At 45.5% G+C, this 25,000-nt stretch overlaps 1 protein-coding gene across 1 annotated transcript in view; it reads right to left on the reverse strand.

The window, feature by feature from the left end:
* The window catches only part of LOC311232621 (glutamate receptor ionotropic, NMDA 2A-like), a gene marked incomplete at both ends in the record, with an annotated part of 220,453 nt that overhangs the window by 39,300 nt on the left and 156,153 nt on the right, over window positions 1-25,000 (reverse strand). The window contains 1 exon segment of the mRNA XM_084319481.1: window positions 15,382-15,611. Within this exon segment, the coding sequence (XP_084175607.1) occupies window positions 15,382-15,611 (230 nt within the window).

A 25,000-nucleotide genomic window follows, 5' to 3' on the forward strand; every position in this document is an offset into this window, starting at 1 on the left:
TGGATGATGAACCTGACAATCTACACACAGCTCATGGATACAGATAGCAGCGTCTTCTCCAAATTGCCCGGCACACTAATACACACACACACACACATGCACTCATACACACACACACAGGCACCCATACACACACATGCACTTATACACACACAGACACTCATACACATACACAGGCACTCATACACACACTCATACACATACACAGGCACTCATACACACACAGGCACTCATACACACACACAGGCACTCATACACACACACACACACACACACACACACACACACACACACACACACACACACACACACACACACACACACACACACACACACACACACACACACACACACACACACACACATACACACCCACGCTGGACTGGTAATTTTTCTGGTGGGCCAAAAAAAGAAACCTGAAATGTATGTTCTATACTGACACTGGGCTGGACCAATCATATCTCTTACTACTGTAGACCCCTCCCCCCTCAGTATCTTGTGTCAGAGACCGTGGCTCAGAACTAGACATCTGTGGATGGATAGGGGCGACAAAATGGAAACAAGAGAACAAGGAGGTGTGGAGAAGTTGTGCTCAAAACAATAAAAAACCAAGAGGGGGATGTTCTGCTAAATGTTAAATAACACACATGATGTTCTACTAAATGTTAAATAACACACATGATGTTCTACTAAATGGGTTAAAATAACACACATGATGTTCTGCTAAATGGGTTAAAATAACACACAGGATGTTCTACTAAATGGGTTAAAATAACACACATGATGTTCTGCTGAATGTGTTAAAATAACAGACGTGATGTTCTGCTAAATGTGATCAAATAACACACATGATGTTCTGCTAAATGTGTTAAAATAACACACAGGATGTTTTGCTAAATGTGTTAAAATAACACACATGATGTTCTGCTAAATGTGTTAAAATAACACACATGATGTTCTGCTAAATGTGTTAAAATAACACACATGATGTTCTGCTGAATGTGTTAAAATAACACACATGATGTTCTGCTGAATGTGTTAAAATAACACACATGATGTTCTACTAAATGTGTTAAAATAACACACACATGATGTTCTGCTAAATGTGTTAAAATAACACACATAATGTTCTGCTGAATGTGTTAAAATAACACACATGATGTTCTACTAAATGTGTTAAAATAACACACATGATGTTCTGCTAAGGATGTTCTGCTAAATGTGTTAAAATAACACACAGGATGTTCTGCTAAATGTGTTAAAATAACACACAGGATGTTCTGCTAAATGTGTTAAAATAACACACAGGATGTTCTGCTAAATGTGTTAAAATAACATGTGATGTTCTGCTGAATGTGTTAAAATAACACACAGGATGTTCTGCTAAATGTGTTAAAATAACACACATGATGTTCTGCTAAATGTGTTAAAATAACATGGGGGGCTGCAGTAGCTTCAACATCTAAATGACCTGACATTGTGCAGGAACAAGTGGAACTTGAAGGAGGAGAGGAGTGACTGAGAGACATAGTGATGAGGACAGGACTGAGAGACAGAGTGATGAGGACAGGACTGAGAGATAGAGTGATCAGGACAGGACAGCGGGACAGAGTGATCAGGATGACAGGGTTGAGAGACAGTGTGAGCAGGAGGAAGTGTTGTTGAAGCGGTAAAGCATGGAGTAGCGTCATGATCAACAGGGACTCAGAGAGTAGCTTCATGATCAACAGGGACTCAGAGAGTAGCTTCATGATCAACAGGGACTCAGAGAGTAGCTTCATGATCAACAGGGACTCAGAGAGAGTAGCTTCATGATCAACAGGGACTCAGAGAGTAGCTTCATGATCAACAGGGACTCAGAGAGAGTAGCTTCATGATCAACATGGACTCAGAGAGTAGCTTCATGATCAACAGGGACTCAGACAGTAGCTTCATGATCAACAGGGACTCAGAGAGTAGCTTCATGATCAACAGGGACTCAGAGAGAGTAGCTTCATGATCAACAGGGACTCAGAGAGTAGCTTCATGATCAACATGGACTCAGAGAGTAGCTTCATGATCAACAGGGACTCAGACAGTAGCTTCATGATCAACAGGGACTCAGAGAGTAGCTTCATGATCAACAGGGACTCAGATAGTAGCTTCATGATCAACAGGGACTCAGAGAGAGTAGCGTCATGATCAACAGGGACTCAGAGAGAGTAGCTTCATGATCAACAGGGACTCAGAGAGTAGCTTCATGATCAACAGGGACTCAGAGAGAGTAGCTTCATGATCAACAGGGACTCAGAGAGTAGCTTCATGATCAACAGGGACTCAGAGAGAGTAGCTTCATGATCAACAGGGACTCAGAGAGAGTAGCTTCATGATCAACAGGGACTCAGAGAGAGTAGCTTCATGATCAACAAGGGACTCAGAGAGAGTAGCTTCATGATCAACAGGAACTCAGAGAGTAGCTTCATGATCAACAGGAACTCAGAGAGTAGCTTCATGATCAACAGGGACTCGGAGAGAGTAGCTTCATGATCAACAAGGGACTCAGAGAGAGTAGCTTCATGATCAACAGGGACTCAGAGAGAGTAGCTTCATGATCAACATGGACTCAGAGAGAGTAGCTTCATGATCAACAGGGACTCAGAGAGTAGCTTCATGATCAACAGGGACTCAGAGAGTAGCTTCATGATCAACAGGGACTCAGAGAGTAGCTTCATGATCAACAGGGACTCAGAGAGTAGCTTCATGATCAACAGGGACTCAGAGAGTAGCTTCATGATCAACAGGGACTCAGAGAGTAGCTTCATGATCAACAGGGACTCAGAGAGTAGCTTCATGATCAACAGGGACTCAGAGAGTAGCTTCATGATCAACATGGACTCACAGGGAGGGAGCAGGGTGGTCGTGTGTGTTCCACATCATGATGACGATGATGATTATTAATTAAATTGACGATGATGATAATAAGATAACAGAACATAATCATAACGCTGTAATAAGGTGAGGCCGTCATCTACTGCTGGCTAACGTCAACTAGTCAAGTCAAGAGTTTTATTTGTCACGGCATACAAGCATACAGTGAAATGGGGGGGGGGGGGGGGTCTTGCCCGCAACGATTGTGCAATAGTACAATAATGCAGTAATACAATAATACAATAATAAGAATCCAATAGGATGAGAATAGGCATTTGTGCAATAATACAAAGTAAGAATAAGACATGGTATATGTACATGAAGTTTACAAAAAGCATGGTGAGGCACTGGGTCTTATGTACACTCCTATACAATACTATACTATACAATCTACAGTTATACTACAGTATGTGTCCTTATGCTAGCTTGCTATATCCATCTGTTTACTAATAACTAACGTTATTTTGTCAGCGTCTCATTGGCTGAGCCCACGTTGCTCTGAGTGACCTAGGTCCATATCCCATCATCATAAATATTACAATTATTAGCCTAAAGATGCAGGAAAAGGCTACAACACCTGTGCAGCAGGTGCTAAATATATGCCTGCTTATGTATTAGCCTGAGGGAGGGGGGGGGGAGGCAGTGCTATGTTTATTTTCAGCCTACTTGAGTGTGGAGATTGTGTCCTTCACCGCCACCTCTGATCACCAGGGAGTCAGTCAAGAGCGAGTGAGTGAGCACACCGGTCCACTTGCACTGGTACACTTGTCCACAACACTTACAGTAATACTCAGCTTTGTAGTGGTTGGGGGTAGTACAGTAGGTATGCATATTTATGTATTATTTATATATTCATATCATAATCATGATTATGTATTTCTATCAATTTTTTATTCTATCTCTCTCAGTGACGTTATTGAGGCTCTTCAAAACGTTGATTCCAAGAGATCAACTGGTGAAGACAAATGCGATCCTACCTGTCTTCATCTCTCTGGTCTACTAATTGCTGAGCAAATAACTCACATTTCCAACCTTTCTATTGCTACTGGTGTAGTTCACGGAGTCTGGAAAAGGTCCTCCCCTTGCGTGGAGATAGGAGTGATGCAAATAATTATAGACCAATATCCAAATTGTCTTGTTTAAAATCCTAAAGTCTCTTGTAAATCGAATTTCTCAATACAAACTCTCAAATGTTCTGAGCATCATTCCGGGCTCAGGTCTACGCACAGCACTGTTTCTGGTATCACTTTGGTTGTGAAGGACATTGTCAAGGATTTGGATGAGAACAAACATTGTGCTGACATCTCTGCGCACCGCTCCAAGGCATTTGACACTGTGGATCATTCCTGGGCCCTCATTCATCAACGTGTGCATAGAATATGTTCTATTTCCACACGTAAGCACAGAATGTAGAATCAGTGTACGCACAGGGAAGTCGGGATTCATCACACGTGCGTACGCAGGTTCTACGCACACCTGTCATGATGAATATGACTTTGATCCTACGTTTGAGCTCGTGCACTGTTTTAAGTATTTGCATACCAGAAACGCCCCGATTAACCATATACGGTAATGGAATACACCCATGAAATGTGGAAAAATGGACTAAGCCGAGGGAAGCGTGTCATGAGACAGGCTGACAGACGTGTACACTTACGGTGATGTCGGATATGATATCTATTAACCATTGCTGCCTGGGCAGTGCAAACACTAATAAATACCGCGCTGGAATATTACTGCCTTTTCCCATGTTGTTTGATTAATACCCAGGGATTAAAGTTCTCCTCAATTTTATTCCAAATCGCGATGGATCTCCCGTAAATTTTCTACCTGCTGCATATGATTTCTAGAGGCATACTACAATCTATTTTGATGTCAGTATTGGGTAGCCTATATAAACAATAATACGAGAGCATATACAAGAACAATGAATCTCACTGCATGTATGATGTACCCTGCCTTTCAATACATGAACTTGAATTCCATCATGTTTGTGTGCGGGACTCACAAGGCTGTTGTCACAATGGGTGGTACCGGTACAGTAATAATAACAGTCCACACAATATCACGATCCATGCCATAGCCTATGTTCTATTAGGACATGATCTGTGACGACAAATGTTCTAGAATGTTTGATTAAGATATCATACTCTGACAGCATGCCTATGATCAACAAAAACGCGAACTTGAATCCCATCATATACATAGTCTGTCCACTATCTGGTGCCATTGCAATGCGTTTTCTATTCTTTCTTATACAGTAAAAAGGGGGAAGAACACTATATTCATATGACTTGTATTCTGCTTACAGCTTCGAAATTCCACTTGTTTCGTTTAACGTAAAGCCTTTTAAATATAATCAAAACGTTCCCGCGTTTCTGCGGTCTGCGCAAAATAATAACGAGTTGAGCTTTATGATTTATGATGAATTGAAAATGGGGGACCCTGATGTAAACAAGACGAAAGTCTTTCTCTGGTCTGCATCCCCAATTAACAATTGTATGTACTGAGCTGTACTGTACTGTACCCATTCTGCAATCTGTTAATAAACTTTTCAATCAATCAATCAATCAATCAATCAAGCTACGCGGAGCGCAGTCAGTCAGTAGCCTACACCCCGTATATTCCGATAACGCTATATAAACCATGCTGCATTCATTCTGAGAGAAAGATCTATTATTCCAAATGCTATTTATAGGGGTTTGACCATAATTACACTACTGTTGCTATTTTACAATGAACTATAATGAACTACGGTTCGTACAGAACATGCCAGTGTTATTATGCACAGAAGCTCATTTCCTTGTTGTAATAATATATTCTACCACTGGGCGTCAGCTAAGTGTGCTCTGACCTGTGCGTAGACGTAAGCACGGAGTCAAGTTCAAGTTGAAATTGATGAATCCCACTCTTTGCTTAGAAATGATCGTACGCACAGGGTAAGCACAAATCTGTGCGTAGAACACGTTGATGAATGAGGGCCCTGGCTTCTACATAAGCCGATGGTATTGTCCCCAGAAAAACTGTGCGGATTTTCCCAAACCAGAAACCGTGGGTGGATAGCACTATTAGAGCAGCTCTGAACTCTCGTACCACCGCCTACAACCTGGGTAGAGAGTCAGGAAACATGGAGGAGTATAAGGCTTCAGTCTATACTCTACGCAAGGCTGTCAAACTTGCTAAGAGGACATATGCTGACAAACTGGAGACACAAATGGCACAAAACGACACAAGAGGATTATGGCAGGGACTGAAGACAATAACTGACTATAAAGTCAGCGCCCCCTCAATGGGGAGCGACGACGCCTCCCTCGCGGACAAGCTCAACATCTTCTACGCTCGGTTTGGTGTAGACAGTGGCGCTGCCGGCTCTCCGGCTAGTGACGTCACTGGCGCGCCGGCTGTTGTGGAGGGGGGGGGGCAACCGCGGGGGGGCGGGGACGCTCTCTCGTTGTCGGAACACAGTGTGAGAAGAGCATTTATGCAGGTGAACACCAGGAAGGCTGCTGGCCCAGATGGCATAACAGGACGCATACTCAAGTCCTGTGCCAACCAGCTGGCCCCAGTGTTCACCGCCATATTTAATCAATCCCTGGCGGAGTCAGTGGTCCCTGCCTGCTTCAAGATGTCTACCATCATCCCTGTACCGAAGAAACCCTCCCCAACATGTCCAAATGACTACAGACCGGTGGCACTCACCTCTGTGGTCATGAAATGTTTCGAGAGGCTGGTCAAGGACCACATTTGTGCCTCCCTCCCCAGTGATATGGACCCTATGCAATTTGCATACAGGACAAACAGGTCCACCGACGACGCGGTCTCCCAGGTACTGCACAGCACCCTCTCGCACCTTGACCGTCAGAAGGGGGGCTATGTGAGACTGTTGTTCATTGACTACAGCTCAGCGTTCAACACCATAGTCCCCACCAGACTGGTGGACAAGCTGATCGAGCTAGGTTTGAGCTCCGCCCTGAGCGCCTGGGTACTGGACTTTCTGAGCGAAAGACCCCAGGCAGTCAGGGTGGGGGGTCAGACCTCCAACACCATCACCCTGAGCATCGGGTCCCCCCAGGGCTGTGTTCTGAGCCCCCTGCTGTACTCACTCTACACACACGACTGTGTGGCCAAGTTCAGCTCCAACTCCATAGTGAAGTTCGCAGACGACACGGTGGTGGTGGGGCTGATCTCGGACAACGACGAGAAGGCCTACCGGGAGGAGGTTGAGGTACTGGAACGCTGGTGCCAGGACAACAGCCTGCTCCTGAACATTGGTAAAACCAAGGAGCTGATCGTGGATTATAGGAGAGGACAGCAGGAGACGCACACACCACTGATGATTAACGGGGCTACCGTGGACAGGGTGAGCAGCTTTAAGTACCTGGGGGTCCACATCTCAGAGGACCTGACATGGTCAACACACATAGACACAGTAGTAAAGAAGGCGAAACAGTGCCTCTACCACCTGAGACAGTTAAGGAAGTTCAGAGTATCGGGGAAGATATTCCAGTCCTTCTACTCAGGAGCTGTAGAGAGCATCCTGACCGGAAACATCACTGCCTGGTATGGAAACAGCACGGCACAGGACAAGAAGGCCCTACAGAGAGTGGTGCGCTCAGCCGAGCGTACCACGGGTATTGCACTACCCCCCCTGCAGGTTCTATACAACAAGAGGTGCAAATCCAGAGCCTGCAGGATAATGAAAGACCCTCACCACCCCAATAACAGCCTGTTTCAGCTGCTGAGGTCAGGCAGACGCCTGCGAACCCCAGCTACTAGGACAGAGCGGCTTAGGCTCAGCTTCTTCCCCCAGGCCATCAGAGCCATGAACAATGAACATTGAGTGCTCAGAACATTGAACTATCCACACACAAGCACACATGAACACACACACGACACGCACACTGTGCACGCTCACACACGAGCAGCCACTTAACACTTTAACATGAGCGGGCACACACTCATGTCGCACACACGCACACTTATGGCCAAAGGAAAGGACACTTTAAACTTTAAATTAGAATAACAGGAACAGTGTATTGCACTACCAAAGCTAACTAGCATGTCCCATATGCTCTGTAAATAACTATGTACAGATACCGAGATGTCACTCCATGTTACCTGTTACCTGTTTACTGCACAATGTTGTTTTTTCATTTTGATTCTATTATATGTACCACTGTATTGCACATCGTTGCGGGCAAGACCACCCGCATTTCATTGTATACCTGTATGCCGTGACAATTAAAACTCTTGACTTGAAATAATGTATCTAAGTTATGTTTAATTCAATTGCTTGTGCATGGTTTCTGAATTACCTGTCTGATCGGCAGCAATCATTTAACTTGGGAACAACTCGTTCAGAGTTTTTACTGATAACTAAGGGAGCCCGACAAGGTTCAATCCGAGGCCCAGTTATTTTTACAATTTATATTAATACCGTTATTTCATCTTTAACTAACTGCCATGCATATTTATATGCAGATGATACAATATCATGTTGCAGAAATGGCAACATTCCTGTGGAGAATCTGCATGCAGACACACACACAAACACACACACACACACACACACCAAGACTTTGTGTGCATGTGCGTGTGTGTGTGTGTGTGTGTGTGTGTGTGTGTGTGTGTGTGTGTGATTGATTGATTGAATTAATTTGACAATCAAAATTACATACAATACCGGTACACACATGTACAGCCATCACATATAATCTAAAATCGTCGAGGATTAAAACACAATAAAACCTTACGGTTTATTTCCATTGTGGTCCTCACAATGGACAATGGACAAGATGACTAGTATCCACCATGCACAAATAAGACAAATACACTACAAAAATAAATGCAATAACACAAACAAAACACAAAGTCTACAGCACACCCCCATATATCATCATCCTATACGTGACTAAGTCATATCTTTAAAAAAAAATCTTTCTGAGACAATAATTTTTATGGACACTGGCAGTTTGTTCCACTCATACTGTAGGCTGCAGAGTACCGAAAGGTATTTTCCCCCATTGAGCTACTGAAAATGCATGTTTGATATCAGTTAAACTGCCCGTCGCTGCATGGGAGTGGGTGTCCCTAAAGCACATAAAATAATTTGAGAGCTATGAGGGGACCCTATTATACATAATTTTTTTTTTGATCAAATTTTTTTTATTGACATTCTCACGAAACAAGACAACACATTAACCACAATCACAATACATAGAACTTCACAAGAAAATAACAAAAACAATAATAATAATGACTAACAATTATACAGACAAGAGAAAAGAAACCAGAGTTCAACCTACTAAATTAATTCCAAGGGGTACTATCTAATAAATGGTCTTTCCCAGTGTTCAGTCCCGATTCCCGGCCGTGTGACCCCATATTAATAAAACGTACATCTCCAACCCACCACAAGGACCATTTTTTGGGGGAACACGACCTGAAACCAGAGCAATGAACCTTCATGAAAAAACAAAAACCTGTAGGTGTTCCATAGACTCACAGAGACCGTGTAAAAGTGGCCAAACAGTGAAGAACTAGTTAAATAGCTGCCCCCCCATAATATCCCCAGCTAAACTCAAGATGACAAGACAAGGGACAAGACAGACAAAAACACTTCCTCCTCCCCCTCCCAAGAGACCGCCGGACTCACCCGAACACGCACCCCAACCCCGCTCAGCCGCACACTGCGGTCTTTACCTTCTCAGCTGCTGCGAACCACAGGTCAATTCCAGCCTGCCCCACCCCAATCACCCGGGCTGTGGATATCTCAAGATAAATCACATCCAATAGAGTTAGGGACCAGTTAATCATTGTAAGCTTCTCAGGCTCCTTCCATCTCATTGCTATTAGCTTCTTCGCTGCTGTGACGCCCGCCAGGACAACCCTTTTCAGTTGTACGGACGCGGGTAGTGTCGTTATATCGTTCAGGAGTAGCGTAACAGCTGTGAATGGGATAGTTAAGCCACACAGATCTGAAAGTTTGTCCGTTATTGACCTCCAGAAGCGGGCCACTGGTGGGCAATCCCAATACATATGCATATAAGTGCCAGTGGCCTTTTGAGAGCACAAAGTGCACCGAGAGTCGGTTATCAGTCCCATAGCAAATAGCTTCCTAGGTGTAAGATAGGTCCTATGAATATAATTAAAATTAATTTGCTGGTGATTGGGGTTGCGGGAAGATAATGCCACATTTGCCCAAACATCATCCCAGTCAAACTCGGGGTCCAACTCCGGGATATCCACACGCCAGATTGTATCCAATGATAAATTTTTATACGTGGATTGAATTAAGAGCGTATAAAAGTCGGAGACAAACCCTCTGGATGTCGTCCTGTCCACTATGAGCCTGAGGAAGGGGTGTGGGTGCAAGGCTTGAGCCCACGGTACGCCATGCGCCCTCAGTGCTGACCTTAGTTGAAGGTAAAGAAAGAAGGACTCGCCGGGAAGATCATAAAATTCTCTTAAGTCCTGAAACGCACGGAGGCCGTTCTTATCATAAATATCCTCCAGAGTATGCACTCCCCTCCTTTGCCATTGAGGAATATTAACCGGCTTGTGTCCAACAAGTAATTGCTGGTTATTAAAAATTGGAGAGTCCAGGTGCCAAGGGCATTTAACCCCACACGACCTCTGTACATTACGCCACGTTTGGATCACGTGAGTTATGATCGGTCCATACCTCAGCCGGCATTTCGCAATAGAGACAGTGGAGTACACTACATCCTGCAATCTTAGCGGAGACACCGCCGCCGCTTCTAAGGAGCGCCACGATACAGCCTCTACAGGGTCTAGCCAGCACATCAGAGGTCTCAGTGAAAAGGACCAGAAATAAAGTTTAAAATCAGGGATTGCGAGGCCCCCATCTTGTTTCCTACGTTGAGTAGTAGCCCTTTTGATTCTCGGGCGTTTGTTATTCCAGACAAACTTAGATACCATCGATTGTACCTTGCGCCAGTGGTCTATTGGAGGGGGCAGGGGGAGCATTGAGCTAATAAAATTTATCCTAGGCAGGATGTTCATTTTGATTATGGAAGCCCGGGCTTGTAAGGAGTTAGGAAGGGACGACCACCTGTCTAGATCCTGGCGTATTTTATCATAAGTACCCGTGAAGTTGTACTTAGTAGTTTGGTTCAGCGTGGGGAATATCTCTATGCCCAGGTATTTAAAATGTTCTACTATGGGGATATCAGCTGGTAGTCGTACCGCCTTGGCCAGTTCATTAAGAGGTAGGCAGGCTGATTTGTTCCAGTTAATCTTAAAACCTGACAATTTACCAAAGTCGTCGATTATCCTCAATAATTTTGTGGCCGACCGGGAGGGGTCGTCCATGAAAATCAGCAGGTCATCCGCATAGAGAGCAATTTTGTGTGGAGTATTGTTGACCATTATGGGGACGATGTCCTCCGATTGCCTAATAAATTGGGCCAAAGGTTCGAGGGAAAGCGCGAACAGTCCCGGGCTCAGAGGGCAACCCTGTCTAGAAGATCTGGAGACTGGAAAGAGTGTGGAACAGTTTTTGCCTGTCAGTATCATCGCAGACGGCGAGGCATACAGGACTTTAATCATATGAATAAAACTCTTTCCAAGACCCATGACCTCAAGTACCTTCCACAGGTATGACCACTCAAGTCTGTCAAACGCCTTCATGGCATCCAAAGACAGAACTGTGGATGGAGTTGTATTGTCTTTACTGTTATCGATTACATGCAACAGCCTCCTAAGATTATCTGCAGCCAGACGCCCCGGGATAAAACCAGTTTGATCGCAGTGTACCAATACAGGCATAAATCTCTGCAGGCGACGGGCCAGCACCTTGGCAAACACCTTTAAATCGGCCCCGAGAAGACTCAAGGGTCTATAGCTACCACAATCATTGGGATCTTTGTCCTTTTTGAGAAGTAAAGAAATCAACGCCATATTGACATCTCTTGAGAACTCCCCTTGTTCGATAGCGTAATTGATCATATCGAGCATCAATGGACCCAGTTGGTCCCAGAAAGCTAAATACACTTCGGGTGGAATACCATCCCAGCCTGGCGCCTTACCCCTCTGCATTTCAACAATAGTCTCCCTCAATTCTACGAGAGTAATCGGTCTCCCCAGTTCCTTGGCCTCTTCCTCAGAAATGTGGGGTATCTCAAGCCCGCCGATGAACGATTCAAATCTAGAGTCATCCAGATTACCCTCTGAGCTATATAACTGTGAGTAAAACTCTTTAAAAGTGTCATTGATCTTTTTCGAATCAGTAGTGACTGCACCCTGGCTCGTCCTAATCGAGGGGATATCTGAGAAATGATCATTTGAGCGTATTTTCATTGCCAATAGATGGCTAGGTCTGGAGCCGTGAAAATAGTAATTTTGTCTTGTCCTATGTATCAAAAACTCAGACTGTTGTTTAAGTATGGAGTTTATTTCTTTTTTGACTATCTTACGTTGTGTGTTTAGTCGTTCATTATAGTCAGTTTGCAAGGATGCGTATAGGTCCGCATATAATGATTCCAGTCCTTCTAGCTTTTTTGACCGGGATTTTCGCAAATTGGAGGCAAATAGTGTGACATGACCCCTGATGAATCCTTTCAATGCGTTCCACAGGACCCTAGGGTCTTCTACTGTGCCAACGTTGATCTGCAAAAATTCTGCTAGTTTACTCCTGAACTCAGAACAGAAGTCATCGTTCTTTAGCAAGGTCGAATTAAAACGCCATCTGGGAGCTCTTGCGGAGAGCCTGCCAAAGGTTGCCGTAAGGAAAATCCCCTTGTGGTCTGAGAGAGCCAAGGGAACCAATGAGACATCGAAACTATCAAACATATTAGGGGACGCGAATGCATAGTCAATTCGAGAGAAGCTTTTGTGTCTGGCTGACAGGTGAGAGTAATCTCTGAGGGTGGGGTTGCATAAGCGCCAGAGGTCTGAGAGCCCCGTGTCTTTGGCCCACATCCTGAGGGCCTTAGAGGCCCGTTTCTGGTCGCTCGTTTCAGAGGGCCCAGACCTATCCATCTCCGCATCCCAGCACGCATTAAAATCGCCACCCACAATGAGAGCGTATCCATTAAGTTCCAACATATTCTTCGTGATTGTATTATAGAACGCTGAATCAAATGTGTTAGGAGCATACAATGCTATTATAGCCATCTTCCTATGCAAGAATTCAACTTTTGCTATAGTAATCCTTCCCTCCGTGTCCGACCATACATCCAAGATTTTGATATCAAGGTTACGTCTTGTAACTATGACTACTCCTTTCGTCTTCCTATTATACATAATTTTATGGGTAAGGCCCAACTTGATTTGAATAACCCGTTTTTCCACTGGGAGCCAGTGAAGTTGATTAAATATGGCTACATCCAGGTGAGTGCGGGTAGGAAGCTTCAACACTACTCTAATCAATTTGTTTTGGGAAGTCTGACATTTATTTTTAATTTTCTCGGGTGCACTACTTACTGTACCAGAAGGAGGCAGCGTAGTCAAAATGACTCTGTATCAGGGCACCTGACAACATCCTAAGTGTTTTTCTATCCAACATCTCAGACTTACGTGCTAGGAATTTGGTCCTTTGGCTTATCCTAGCCAGGGCTTTCAAGGCCATAGAGTAGCCTCCCCTGTGAGACATTCGTCCAAGGTGCATCCTAAACATACTACCGAATCATTACCAGCAATGACCGACTCTCCTGCCTGGATCTTCAGCCCTGCGTGTGTCCGTGTGTGTGTGTGTGTGTGTGTGTGTGTGTGTGTGTGTGTGTGTGTGTGTGTGTGTGTGTGTGTGTGTGTGTGTGTGTGTGTGTGTGTGTGTGTGTGTGTGTGTGTGTGTGTGTGTGTGTGTGCGTGCGTGCGTGCGTGTGTGTGTGTGTGTGTGTGTGTGTGTGAGGGAGAGAGAGACCCTCTGGGTCTGCTCTGCTAGCATTGCTACCGCGTTGACAGCTCTAGCCGGAGGAGTTTTGGGGTCTTGAGGCCCAGGGCCGTCCCCCGAGGTGAATGTCTGGACTCAGGGAGGCTTTTACTAGACTAACTCTGAAAGCCTTGTTGTCCTTTGTGTGTGTGTGTTTGTGTGTGTTTGTTATTATTCCAGTCACATACACACACACACACACACACACACACACACACACACACACACAGGGGGCAGCGCAGCATGGTCCTGGTGTGTCCTTCCTCTCTCCTCTCTCTCCTTCCTCTCACTTACAGTACTTAAGAGTCAAGTCAGTCACAGTATATTGTAGGTGGCAGACAAGGCTTTCATCTCTTAGCCCCAGGAGGTGGATCTGAATGTGACCTGACAGTGATCTGCTGTCAGGAACCCGGTGTCTCCATGCTGCTCGTGTCCATGCTTCTACTTCAATTAGGTTCAAGTAAGTCTACAACATCACAAGCCTGGAGGGGGTCATGTCCGCGTGTCCTTCTGTCCGTGTGTGTGTGTGTGTCCTTCTGTCCGTGTGTGTGTGTCCTTCTGTCCGTGTGTGTGTGTGTCCTTCTGTATATAATAATTTAATAATAATAATTTAGGACCTGCTCCGAGGTCACCATTTGGCACACATGCAAACCATGCATACAATGCGTATCTGCGATTAACCCATCCCGTCGTCCTTCCCCCCCAAGGGCAGCCGGGAGCAGACAGGCGCCACGTGAGCCGCGCCAGGGGACCAATCCAAGTGCTCCTGTCCGTCTTCGTCAAGGACGCCACAGCGTTAGCGATCTTGTTGTTGTGCATGTTTTTCCATTGGGTTTATCTTATCGGGGGGGGAAACCCTTGCGAGCACGGGGAGAACATGCAAACTCCACACAGAAAGGCCTGGGAGATACCCCACCTGGGTAACTGGCATCATGGAAACCTGGTCCCCAAGCGGGATTCGAACCCTGGACCTTCTTGCTGTGAGGCGACAGTGTTAACCACTACACCACCGTGTAGTGGTGTAGTTCTGTCCGTGTGTGTGTGTGTGTGTCCTTCTGTCCGTGTGTGTGTGTGTCCTTCTGTCCGTGTGTGTGTGTGTGTGTGTGTGTCCTTCTGTCCGCGTGTGTGTCCTTGTGTCTGTGTCTCTCCTACCGCTCTGACCCGATTCCCATCAAACATTTCAAATAGGTTGACAGGAGGACCAAGGACCCGGATTCTGTAATCTTTTTCAAATTGGTCAACAACAACAATTTAATTTAATTTATTGTCCATTGAAATAAACATGGCTGACATGACCCAGATGAGTGTAGGAATCGAAGTGTCTTTCTAGTTATCTGTGTTGTGAGCAGGTTTCATGACTGGGAAAGGACTGGGAAACTCCTTCAAAACCCCCAAATAAACGGGCATCAAGGAATTTCTTCATTCCTGAAAAGCTGACCCTTTTGGATATTGCAGGCACATCTTTGCAAAATCACGAAGAAAGACAAAAACCAGTAACGCCTTTTCATTTCACTTCATATAGAAAATGAATGGAATTTGAATATTGAAATTAATTCTGACAGCCCTAGTGTTTGTTGTCCTACCTTCTTGTCTGACAGGCCAGTGACTTGGTCGACAAACTCCTCCTGGATCATGAAGGCGGCCAGGTTGGCAGTGTAGGAGGCCAGGAAGATCACAGCGAAGAAGGCCCACACGGACACTATGAACTTACTGGTGGTGCCCTTGGGGTTCTGGACCGGCACAGAGTTGTTGAAGACCAGACCCCACAGCAGCCAGATGGCCTTACCGACGGTGAAGGACGGACCATGAGGGTCTGGGAGGGAGAGAGAGAGAGAGCGGGGAGGCAGAGAAAGAGAGAGAAAGAGAGAGAGAGACACACACAGAGAGACAGAGAGAGAGGGGGGAGAGAGAGAGAGGGAGAGAGAGAGGGGGAGAGAGAGAGAGAGAGAGAGAGAGAGAGAGAGAGAGAGAGAGACACACACACACACACACATACAAATATAGAGAGGGTGGAGAGAGAAAGAGAGATGGGGGATACAGAGAGAGAGGGAGACAGATACAGATGGGAAAGGGGGAAAGAGAGAGAGGAGAAGAGAGAGGAGAAGAAAGGAGAAACAGACAGAGATACAGAGGGGGAGACGAACAAGGAAAGAAAAGGAGAAGGAGAGACAGAGATAGAGGGAGATAGAGAGGGGAGAGAGAGATAGAGAGAGAGAGAGAGAGAGAGAGAGAGAGAGAGAGAGAGAGAGAGAGATAGAGAGAGAGAGAAAAAAACAACTGCATTTCAGTCACTGTATTGCCAATCATGAAAATCATACATCTGCATTGCTTCTAAACATTGCTTGTGTACCTCGGACTCGAACCGCATTCACAAAATCATCTCTCGCTCGACCTTCTAAGCTTATTTGTACGTAAAGGCTGACAGGAACATAATAGGCCCTTTCCACAGCAACAAAAGTTGTCATCCCATATAGAAAACGATGAAACATTTGACGTGAAATATTTGAAACCTATGTTCTGCCTTCAGAAAACATCATAAGCTATCATTACCTTAGGGAGGTTTAAGACTGGATCTGTAAACCCCTCACATTACCAATGGGCCGAACACATTACTGCCATATGTCTTACTTATATGTTTCTGGACGACCATATACTGTATATAAATCTAGCCAGATTCAATATCGGTTAAAAAGATGGGTGAACAAATAACCTCAATGTCTTTAAATCCAGTCTGGCAGATGGCAGGGTAAGAAGGTCTGTGCAGACATGATTCCATTCCACTTCAGACAAAAGCACACACCACGGCACTTGACAGATTCACCTCCTTGAACCGCTGGTGAGATTGTTTAATACAGCGGATCTCAACCTTTTCGCCTGCACCCCCCTCCCACGCCCCCCGCTGGAGAAATGATAACCTGCTCCATCTGTACACACTCCAGTGCAGATAGACCAGCTTATTTCATTTGACCTCGTGAAACCACAATAATAAAGAAAACGACTTTTCCTCTTGTAGTAGTTATGAAATATTTACAAAGTAAAGACATTATGAGAGTACATGTGACGTCTATGGAAAGTGATAAAAGCGTTCTGTAATTAATGTTTTCAATTACGCTCCCTATCATCTAAAGGCCCCCAGAACAGCTTCCCGAGGTCTCCCTGGGAGCCGCGAACCCCCTGTTGAGAAGCACTAGTGTTGGCAGACATCAGACGCAGCAGAAGCAGAGTCGACCACAGCGGTTCTCCAGCTGCTTCATGTCAAGGACCCCCAGATCGTAACAGGCCAGGGACCCCATCTGATAAGGTTTTCCCCAGGGACCCCCATCTGATAAGATATTTGTTGTTTTATAATTTAATTCAGAATTCAGAATTCCAACTGTCTATACTGTAGGTAGAGAGATATCAGAGGAGACATTGTGTTTAGTTCTGTGGTTTATAGTTCTGGGAGAGAGCCTTTAGTTCTGTGGTTTATAGTTCTGGGAGAGAGCGTTTAGTTCTGTGGTTTATAGTTCTGAGAGAGAGCGTTTAGTTCTGTGGTTTCATGTTCTGGGTGAGAGCGTTTAGTTCTGTGGTTTATAGTTCTGGGAGAGAGCGTTTAGTTCTGTGGTTTATAGTTCTGGGAGAGAGCGTTTAGTTCTGTGGTTTATAGTTCTGGGAGAGAGCGTTTAGTTCTGTGGTTTATAGTTCTGGGAGAGAGCGTTTAGTTCTGTGGTTTATAGTTCTGGGAGAGAGCGTTTAGTTCTGTGGTTTATAGTTCTGGTTAGAGTGTTTAGTTCTGTGGTTTATAGTTCTGGGAGAGAGCGTTTAGTTCTGTGGTTTCATGTTCTGGGAGAGAGCGTTTAGTTCTGTGGTTTATAGTTCTGGGAGAGAGCGTTTAGTTCTGTGGTTTCTAATTCTGAGAGAATGCGTTTAGTTCTGTGGTTTCAAGTTCTAGGTGAGAGCGTTTAGTTCTGTGGTTTATAGTTTTGGGAGAGAGCGTTTAGTTCTGTGGTTTATAGTTCTGGGAGAGAGCGTTTAGTTCTGTGGTTTATAGTTCTGAGAGAGAGCCTTTAGTTCTGTGGTTTATAGTTCTGGGAGAGAGCGTTTAGTTCTGTGGTTTATAGTTCTGGGAGAGAGCGTTTAGTTCTGTGGTTTATAGTTCTGGGAGAGAGCATTTAGTTCTGTGGTTTATAGTTCTGGGAGAGAGCGTTTAGTTCTGTGGTTTATAGTTCTGGGAGAGAGCGTTTAGTTCTGGGAGAGAGCGTTTAGTTCTGTGGTTTATAGTTCTGGGAGAGAGCATTTAGTTCTGGGAGAGAGCGTTTAGTTCTGTGGTTTATAGTTCTGGGAGAGAGCATTTAGTTCTGGGAGAGAGCGTTTAGTTCTGTGGTTTATAGTTCTGGGAGAGAGCCTTTAGTTCTGGGAGAGAGCGTTTAGTTCTGTGGTTTATAGTTCTGGGAGAGAGCCTTTAGTTCTGTGGTTTATAGTTCTGGGAGAGAGCGTTTAGTTCTGTGGTTTATAGTTCTGGGAGAGAGCGTTTAGTTCTGTGGTTTATAGTTCTAGGTGAGAGCGTTTAGTTCTGTGGTTTATAGTTCTGGGAGAGAGCGTTTAGTTCTGTGGTTTATAGTTCTAGGTGAGAGCGTTTAGTTCTGTGGTTTATAGTTCTGGGAGAGAGCGTTTAGTTCTGTGGTTTTTAGTTCTGGTTAGAGCGTTTAGTTCTATGGTGTATGGTTCTAGGAGAGAGCGTTTAGTTCTATGGTGTATGGTTCTAGGAGAGAGCGTTTAATTCTATGGTTTCTAATTCTGAGAGAATGCATTTAGTTCTGTGGTTTCATGTTCTGGGAGAGAGTGTTTAGTTCTGTCGTTTCTAGTTGTGGAAGACACGCGTTTATATCTGTGGGTTCTAGTTGTAGCTGAGAAGCACTGGGCGATTAATCAAGTTTAAATTGCAATGACGTTTTTGGTTTCCCACGATCATGAAAACAAGATACTCTTGATAAAATTATTATTGTCGAGGGCGGCTGGGTGGCGCAGCGGACATTGCGCTCGTCACCAACGCAAGAGACACCGGGTTCGAATCAGGCTGTCTGCGTTGCCTCCGGCTTGGGCCGGCCGGCCCTCATACTAACTCAATTGGCGGGTGGAAGTCGATGGGTGGTAATCTGGACGTTGTGGACAGCGACTCCTACAGGTCGGTTGGGGGACGCCTGCTCAGCAGAGACAGGAAATGGCGGGGGTAGTGTGAGCCTCCCACACGTTACACCTCGCCAATGAGAGTCCACGCTGGCAGGTGAAAAGATGTGACGGGCTGCCTCCTCGTGTATCGGAGGGGACACGTGATGCAAGGCTTCTATCCTCCTTACAACCGGCCAGTGGGTGGCATATGCGAGCAACGTTCAAGACAGGGGAGGGGAGAATTGGCACAGCGAAATTGGGATGGGAGAAAAATAGGAAAAAGAGGAGAAAAAGTGGATAAAAAAAATGACTCTAATTCTCTAGTTACTTTGTAAAATCTTTGGTAACTTGTAGAAGATGACAGAAAGGCAGCCTTTGGTCAAGAAGAAAGATAAAACAAAATATGTCACCAATGTACAATGTTCTCAAATCAAGTAATCGAGTAACCATGTTTAATAACCGTGATTCCAATATCAATAAAAAAAACAATCATGATCATGATTTCTGCCATAATGGAGCAGCCCTATCTTGTGTCTCCAGCAGCTCCTGCCACTTCACAGGGAGAGAAGCCTCAGTAGTGGCACTCCGTCTTGGAGAACCGTCTTGTTAGCGAGCTGCTCTTGCTAAGGGTGGCTGCGAGGCAAACAGAGACACTTTCCCCCCACGATATATAGCAAGAAGTGCAGGAGGGGGAGGAAAAAATGACAGAAATGAAATTCAAAATGTCACACAGTTCCGTTAACCCTTTCACCGCCACACTACCAAACGGTTAACCCTCTCACTGCGACACTACAGAAGGATACCGCTTTCACCGACACACGACAAATGGGGTTAACCCTTTCACTACCACACTAGAGAAGGTTTTAACCCTTTACCGTCTGCAGTGTGATAGTAAAGGGTTAACCTTCTGCAGTGTGGTGGTAGTGAAAGGGTTAATGTTCTCAAGTCGTGATCGAACGGTCTGAAGCCACGTGATGAACATGTGGATCCTTCCCGCCAGAAGGGCAATTAAGGGTTGTGTTCTTACAGTAGTTCTGGTACAACTGTGTGTGTGTGTGTGTGTGTGTGTGTGTGTGCATCTACGTGTTTGTGTGTGTTGGTGATGGTACACTTGTGCCTGCATGTTTATGCGTATGTGTGTTTGTGTACACGAGGGTAACAGACAACATCAATGAATACACGGAGGGAGTCATTCAATTTATTGTGTATTGAGGATAAACAAGCTGGGTATTCCAAGAAAGCATGGATTAACGGTTCTGTGCGAGAGCGGCACTACTGGCAAGAGACTCTGCCTTTGCCTCTGGAAACGAGGAGGAGTAGGAGGAGAAATCACAGCAGAACCTCCACAGCGGCACAGCAGCCAAGCAGGAACACAGAGATAGAGACACAGAGAGGAACTACACACAATATCAGAGTGTAGAGGGAGACCCAGCGACACACCCTGACGGAGGAGCTGAACAGCTTTTACACCTGTTTTGAGGTTAGTAACACCAACCTCCCTGGGGGACCCCCCCCCCCCGCAGCCAGGCCAGACAGCATCCCAGGCCAGGTGATCAGAGAGTGCGCAGAGCAGCTGGCTGGTGTGTTCATGTATTTATTCAGGGTGTGATTTGCCGGCGGGGGGGAATTGGGGATGTAGGGGAATTCCCTACCTCTCTGGTCGCTCATTTATTATTTATTATTATTTTTGCCTTTTTATCAGCCACTCAGTGACTCACCTCTACACTACCCAGCTGCTCCTAGTGCTTAGACCTCTACACTACCCAGCTGCTCCTAGTGCTTAGACCTCTACACTACCCAGCTGCTCCAGTGTTTAGACCTCTACACTACCCAGCTGCTCCAGTGCTTAGACCTCTACACTACCCAGCTGCTCCAGTGCTTAGACCTCTACACTACCCAGCTGCTCCAGTGCTTAGACCTCTACACTACCCAGCTGCTCCAGTGTTTAGACCTCTACACTACCCAGCTGCTCCGGTGTTTAGACCTCTACACTACCCAGCTGCTCCAGTGTTTAGACCTCTACACTACCCAGCCGCTCCTAGTGTTTAGACCTCTACACTACCCAGCCACTCCAGTGTTTAGACCTCTACACTACCCAGCTGCTCCAGTGCTTAGACCTCTACACTACCCAGCTGCTCCAGTGTTTAGACCTCTACACTACCCAGCCACTCCAGTGTTTAGACCTCTACACTACCCAGCTGCTCCAGAGCTTAGACCTCTACACTACCCAACTGCTCCAGTGCTTATAGACCTCTACACTACCCAGCCACTCCAGTGCTTATAGACCTCTACACTACCCAGCCACTCAGTGTTTAGACCTCTACACTACCCAGCTGATCCAGTGTTTAGACCTCTACACTACCCAGCTGCTCCAGTGTTTAGACCTCTACACTACCCAGCTGCTCCAGAGCTTAGACCTCTACACTACCCAGCTGCTCCAGTGCTTAGACCTCTACACTACCCAGCTGCTCCAGTGCTTAGACCTCTACACTACCCAGCTGCTCCAGTGTTTAGACCTCTACACTACCCAGCTGCTCCAGTGTTTTTTTTTTTTTTGATCAAATTTTTTTTATTATTAATTACATGAAACAGGACAACACAATAACCACAGTAACAAAAAACATAACTTCACAGGAGAATAACAACAATAATACAGAATAATAAATTATAAGACAAAAAGAAAAAGAAACAGCGTCCAACCTATCAAATATAGGTGGCTACTTCAATAACAAAAAGGGGTCTTCAAGACATGGCAACCTTTCCCCACCTTTACAAAGTGGAGTGACTTAAAAGATTGTTTATGAGAGTGTTGTCGCAGATTTACTGTAGATAGCCTAGGTCCCTTACACATGTTCAAGACTGCCAAACTCGCAGACGGTAAAGTGTAAGAAGAAAGAAATTCCTCTTCCAAGTTGGTTGACAGGTCAATCAGTCTGCCAATATTCGTCCCTTGGGGAAATGGCATGTGAATTGACATATAGCGCAGAATAGCTAAATACCAACCCCCCCTAAAATCCCCCCAGCCAAAGTTAAGAAGGACAAGACAAAAACCAAGACAGACAAGACATTTCCTCCTCCCCCTCCCCAGAGACCGCCGGACCCCCCCGATCAAGCGCCCCAACCCCGCTCAGCCGCACACGGCGGTCTTTACCTTCTCAGCTGCTGCGAACCACAGGTCAATGCCAGCCTGCCCTACCCCAATCACCCGAGCCGTGGATATCTCAAGATAAATCACATCCAATAGAGTTAGGGACCAGTTGATCATTGTCAGCTTCTCAGGCTCCTTCCATCTCATTGCTATAAGCTTCTTCGCTGCTGTGACGCCCGCTAGGACAACCCTTTTCAGTTGTACGGACGCGGGTAGTGTCGTTATATCGTTCAGGAGTAGCGTAACAGCTGTGAATGGGATTGTTAAGCCACACAGATCTGAAAGTTTGTCCGTTATTGACCTCCAGAAACGGGCCACTGGTGGGCAATCCCAATACATATGCATATAAGTGCCAGTGGCCTTTTGAGAGCACAAAGTGCACCGAGAGTCGGTTATAGGTCCTATGAATATAATTAAAATTAATTTGCTGGTGATTGGGGTTGCGGGAAGATAATGCCACATTTGCCCAAACATCATCCCAGTCAAACTCGGGGTCCAACTCCGGGATATCCACACGCCAGATTGTATCCAATGATAAATTTTTATACGTGGATTGAATTAAGAGCGTATAAAAGTCTGAGACAAACCCTCTGGATGTCGTTCTGTCCACTATGAGCCTGAGGAAGGGGTGTGGTTGCAAAGCTTGAGCCCACGGTACGCCATGCGCCCTCAGTGCTGACCTTAGTTGAAGGTAAAGAAAGAAGGACTCGCCGGGAAGATCATAAAATTCTCTTAAGTCCTGAAACGCACGGAGGCCGTTCTTATCATAAATATCCTCCAGAGTATGCACTCCCCTCCTTTGCCATTGAGGAATATTAACCGGCTTGTGTCCAACAAGTAATTGCTGGTTATTAAAAATTGGAGAGTCCAGGTGCCAAGGGCATTTAACCCCACACGACCTCTGTACATTACGCCACGTTTGGATCACGTGAGTAATGATCGGTCCATACCTCAGCCGGCATTTCGCAATAGAGACAGTGGAGTACACTACATCCTGCAATCTTAGCGGAGACACCGCCGCCGCTTCTAAGGAGCGCCACGATACAGCCTCTACAGGGTCTAGCCAGCACATCAGAGGTCTCAGTGAAAAGGACCAGAAATAAAGTTTAAAATCAGGGATTGCGAGGCCCCCATCTTGTTTCCTACGTTGAGTAGTAGCCCTTTTGATTCTCGGGCGTTTGTTATTCCAGACAAACTTAGATACCATCGATTGTACCTTGCGCCAGTGGTCTATTGGAGGGGGCAGGGGGAGCATTGAGCTAATAAAATTTATCCTAGGCAGGATGTTCATTTTCCAGCTGCTCCAGTGTTTAGACCTCTACACTACCCAGCTGCTCCAGTGCTTATAGACCTCTACACTACCCAGCTGCTCCAGTGTTTAGACCTCTACACTACCCAGCTGCTCCAGTGCTTATAGACCTCTACACTACCCAGCCGCTCCAGTGCTTAGACCTCTACACTACCCAGCCACTACACTCCCTGACAACAGTATATCATCAACACCAGCGTCTCCCTGACAACAGTATAGCATCAACACTCCACAGTGTCCTCACCCACCCACCCACCCACCCACCCACCCACCCACCCACCCACCCAAAATCAGGATGTTGTTCACTGCCTATAATTCAGCATTCAACACCATAGTCTCCACCAGGGACAGCGCCAAGCTCAGGACTCTGGGACTCAACCCCCAACCTGTGCAGCTGGATCCTGGACTTTCTGTGGGACCGAGGCCAGGTGGTGAGGATGGGCTCCACCACCTCTGACCCTCTGACCATCACCCTCTGACCCAGGTGGTGAGGATGGGCTCCAACACCTCCTCCTCCCACACGCACCGCTATGATTTTTGTTCGGCTCTGCAGTGTTTCTGCCACTCAGACATTTGATCTATTGACCTACTTTTAATAAGCCTATACTGTGCTTTTAAGAAATTACTAGTTAATGAATCTAAATGTTTATTAAGAAATTACTAGTTAATGAATCTAAATGTTTATATTTAGATCAAGTGCTTTATACATAATGTAAACCTTCATTTCTTACATATTGTATTCAGTATTACTTGAAGATGAAAAGGAGCAGCAAACCATTGCATTATATTTCAGAAAGCATCCGTTTGAAAGTAAAAACCTATTGAGAATACGTTCATTTAATTAATATCTTTGCTTGAGGGCACTCCGTTTAGAGAAATTCAAAACAAACAAAACAAAAAAACAACCCTGTGAGTTTTATATGGATATATAACTGTATATAATTGTGTATGGCCTACATTATAAACATAAATAAATACTGTATATATACTTTTAAACACATTTCTTTTCACAAATTGCACCCTGTATATATTCTCCCTCTCCCTAGTGTTTGTTTATTTCTTTTACCCAGGGACAGTGCACATTAATGAACATCTTCAGTTTCCACATCAATGTAAATGTGCCAGAGTTGAGCTAATGAGCTAGTTTTCATCTGTAGTCCCTGCCTACCATGCATGTCTGTATGGTGTAGTGGGAGGAAACTGGAGTACCCAGAGGAAACACACGCAAACACAGGGAGAACATGTAAACTCCACAAAGATAGGCCCCCCCTGCTGGGGTTCGAACCCAGGACCTTCTTGCTGTGAGGCAGCAGTGCTAACCACTGTACCACCGTGCTGCCCCTGTGTGTGGCCCCTCCGCGTCAATACTTTTACCAACGGATTTCCAGTTCCGCGTGCGCGTTCTGCGATCTGATTGGCCACTGACGTTTCTGGTCGTGTGACATGTGCGGCCAATTGTGTGACGCCTGTTTCTTTCTTCACCGGTTAAGCTTAGGCGCTCTTTCGAAGTTGGTTAAGGTTAGAGTTTGTCTTAGAGCAGGGCGATAGAACACCAGCCCTGATTCCAAACTCTAACCTTAACCAACTTCGAAAGAGT

Source organism: Notolepis coatsorum (genome assembly GCF_963971535.1).
Source record: "Notolepis coatsorum genome assembly, chromosome: 7".
Lineage (NCBI taxonomy): Eukaryota > Metazoa > Chordata > Actinopteri > Aulopiformes > Paralepididae > Notolepis > Notolepis coatsorum.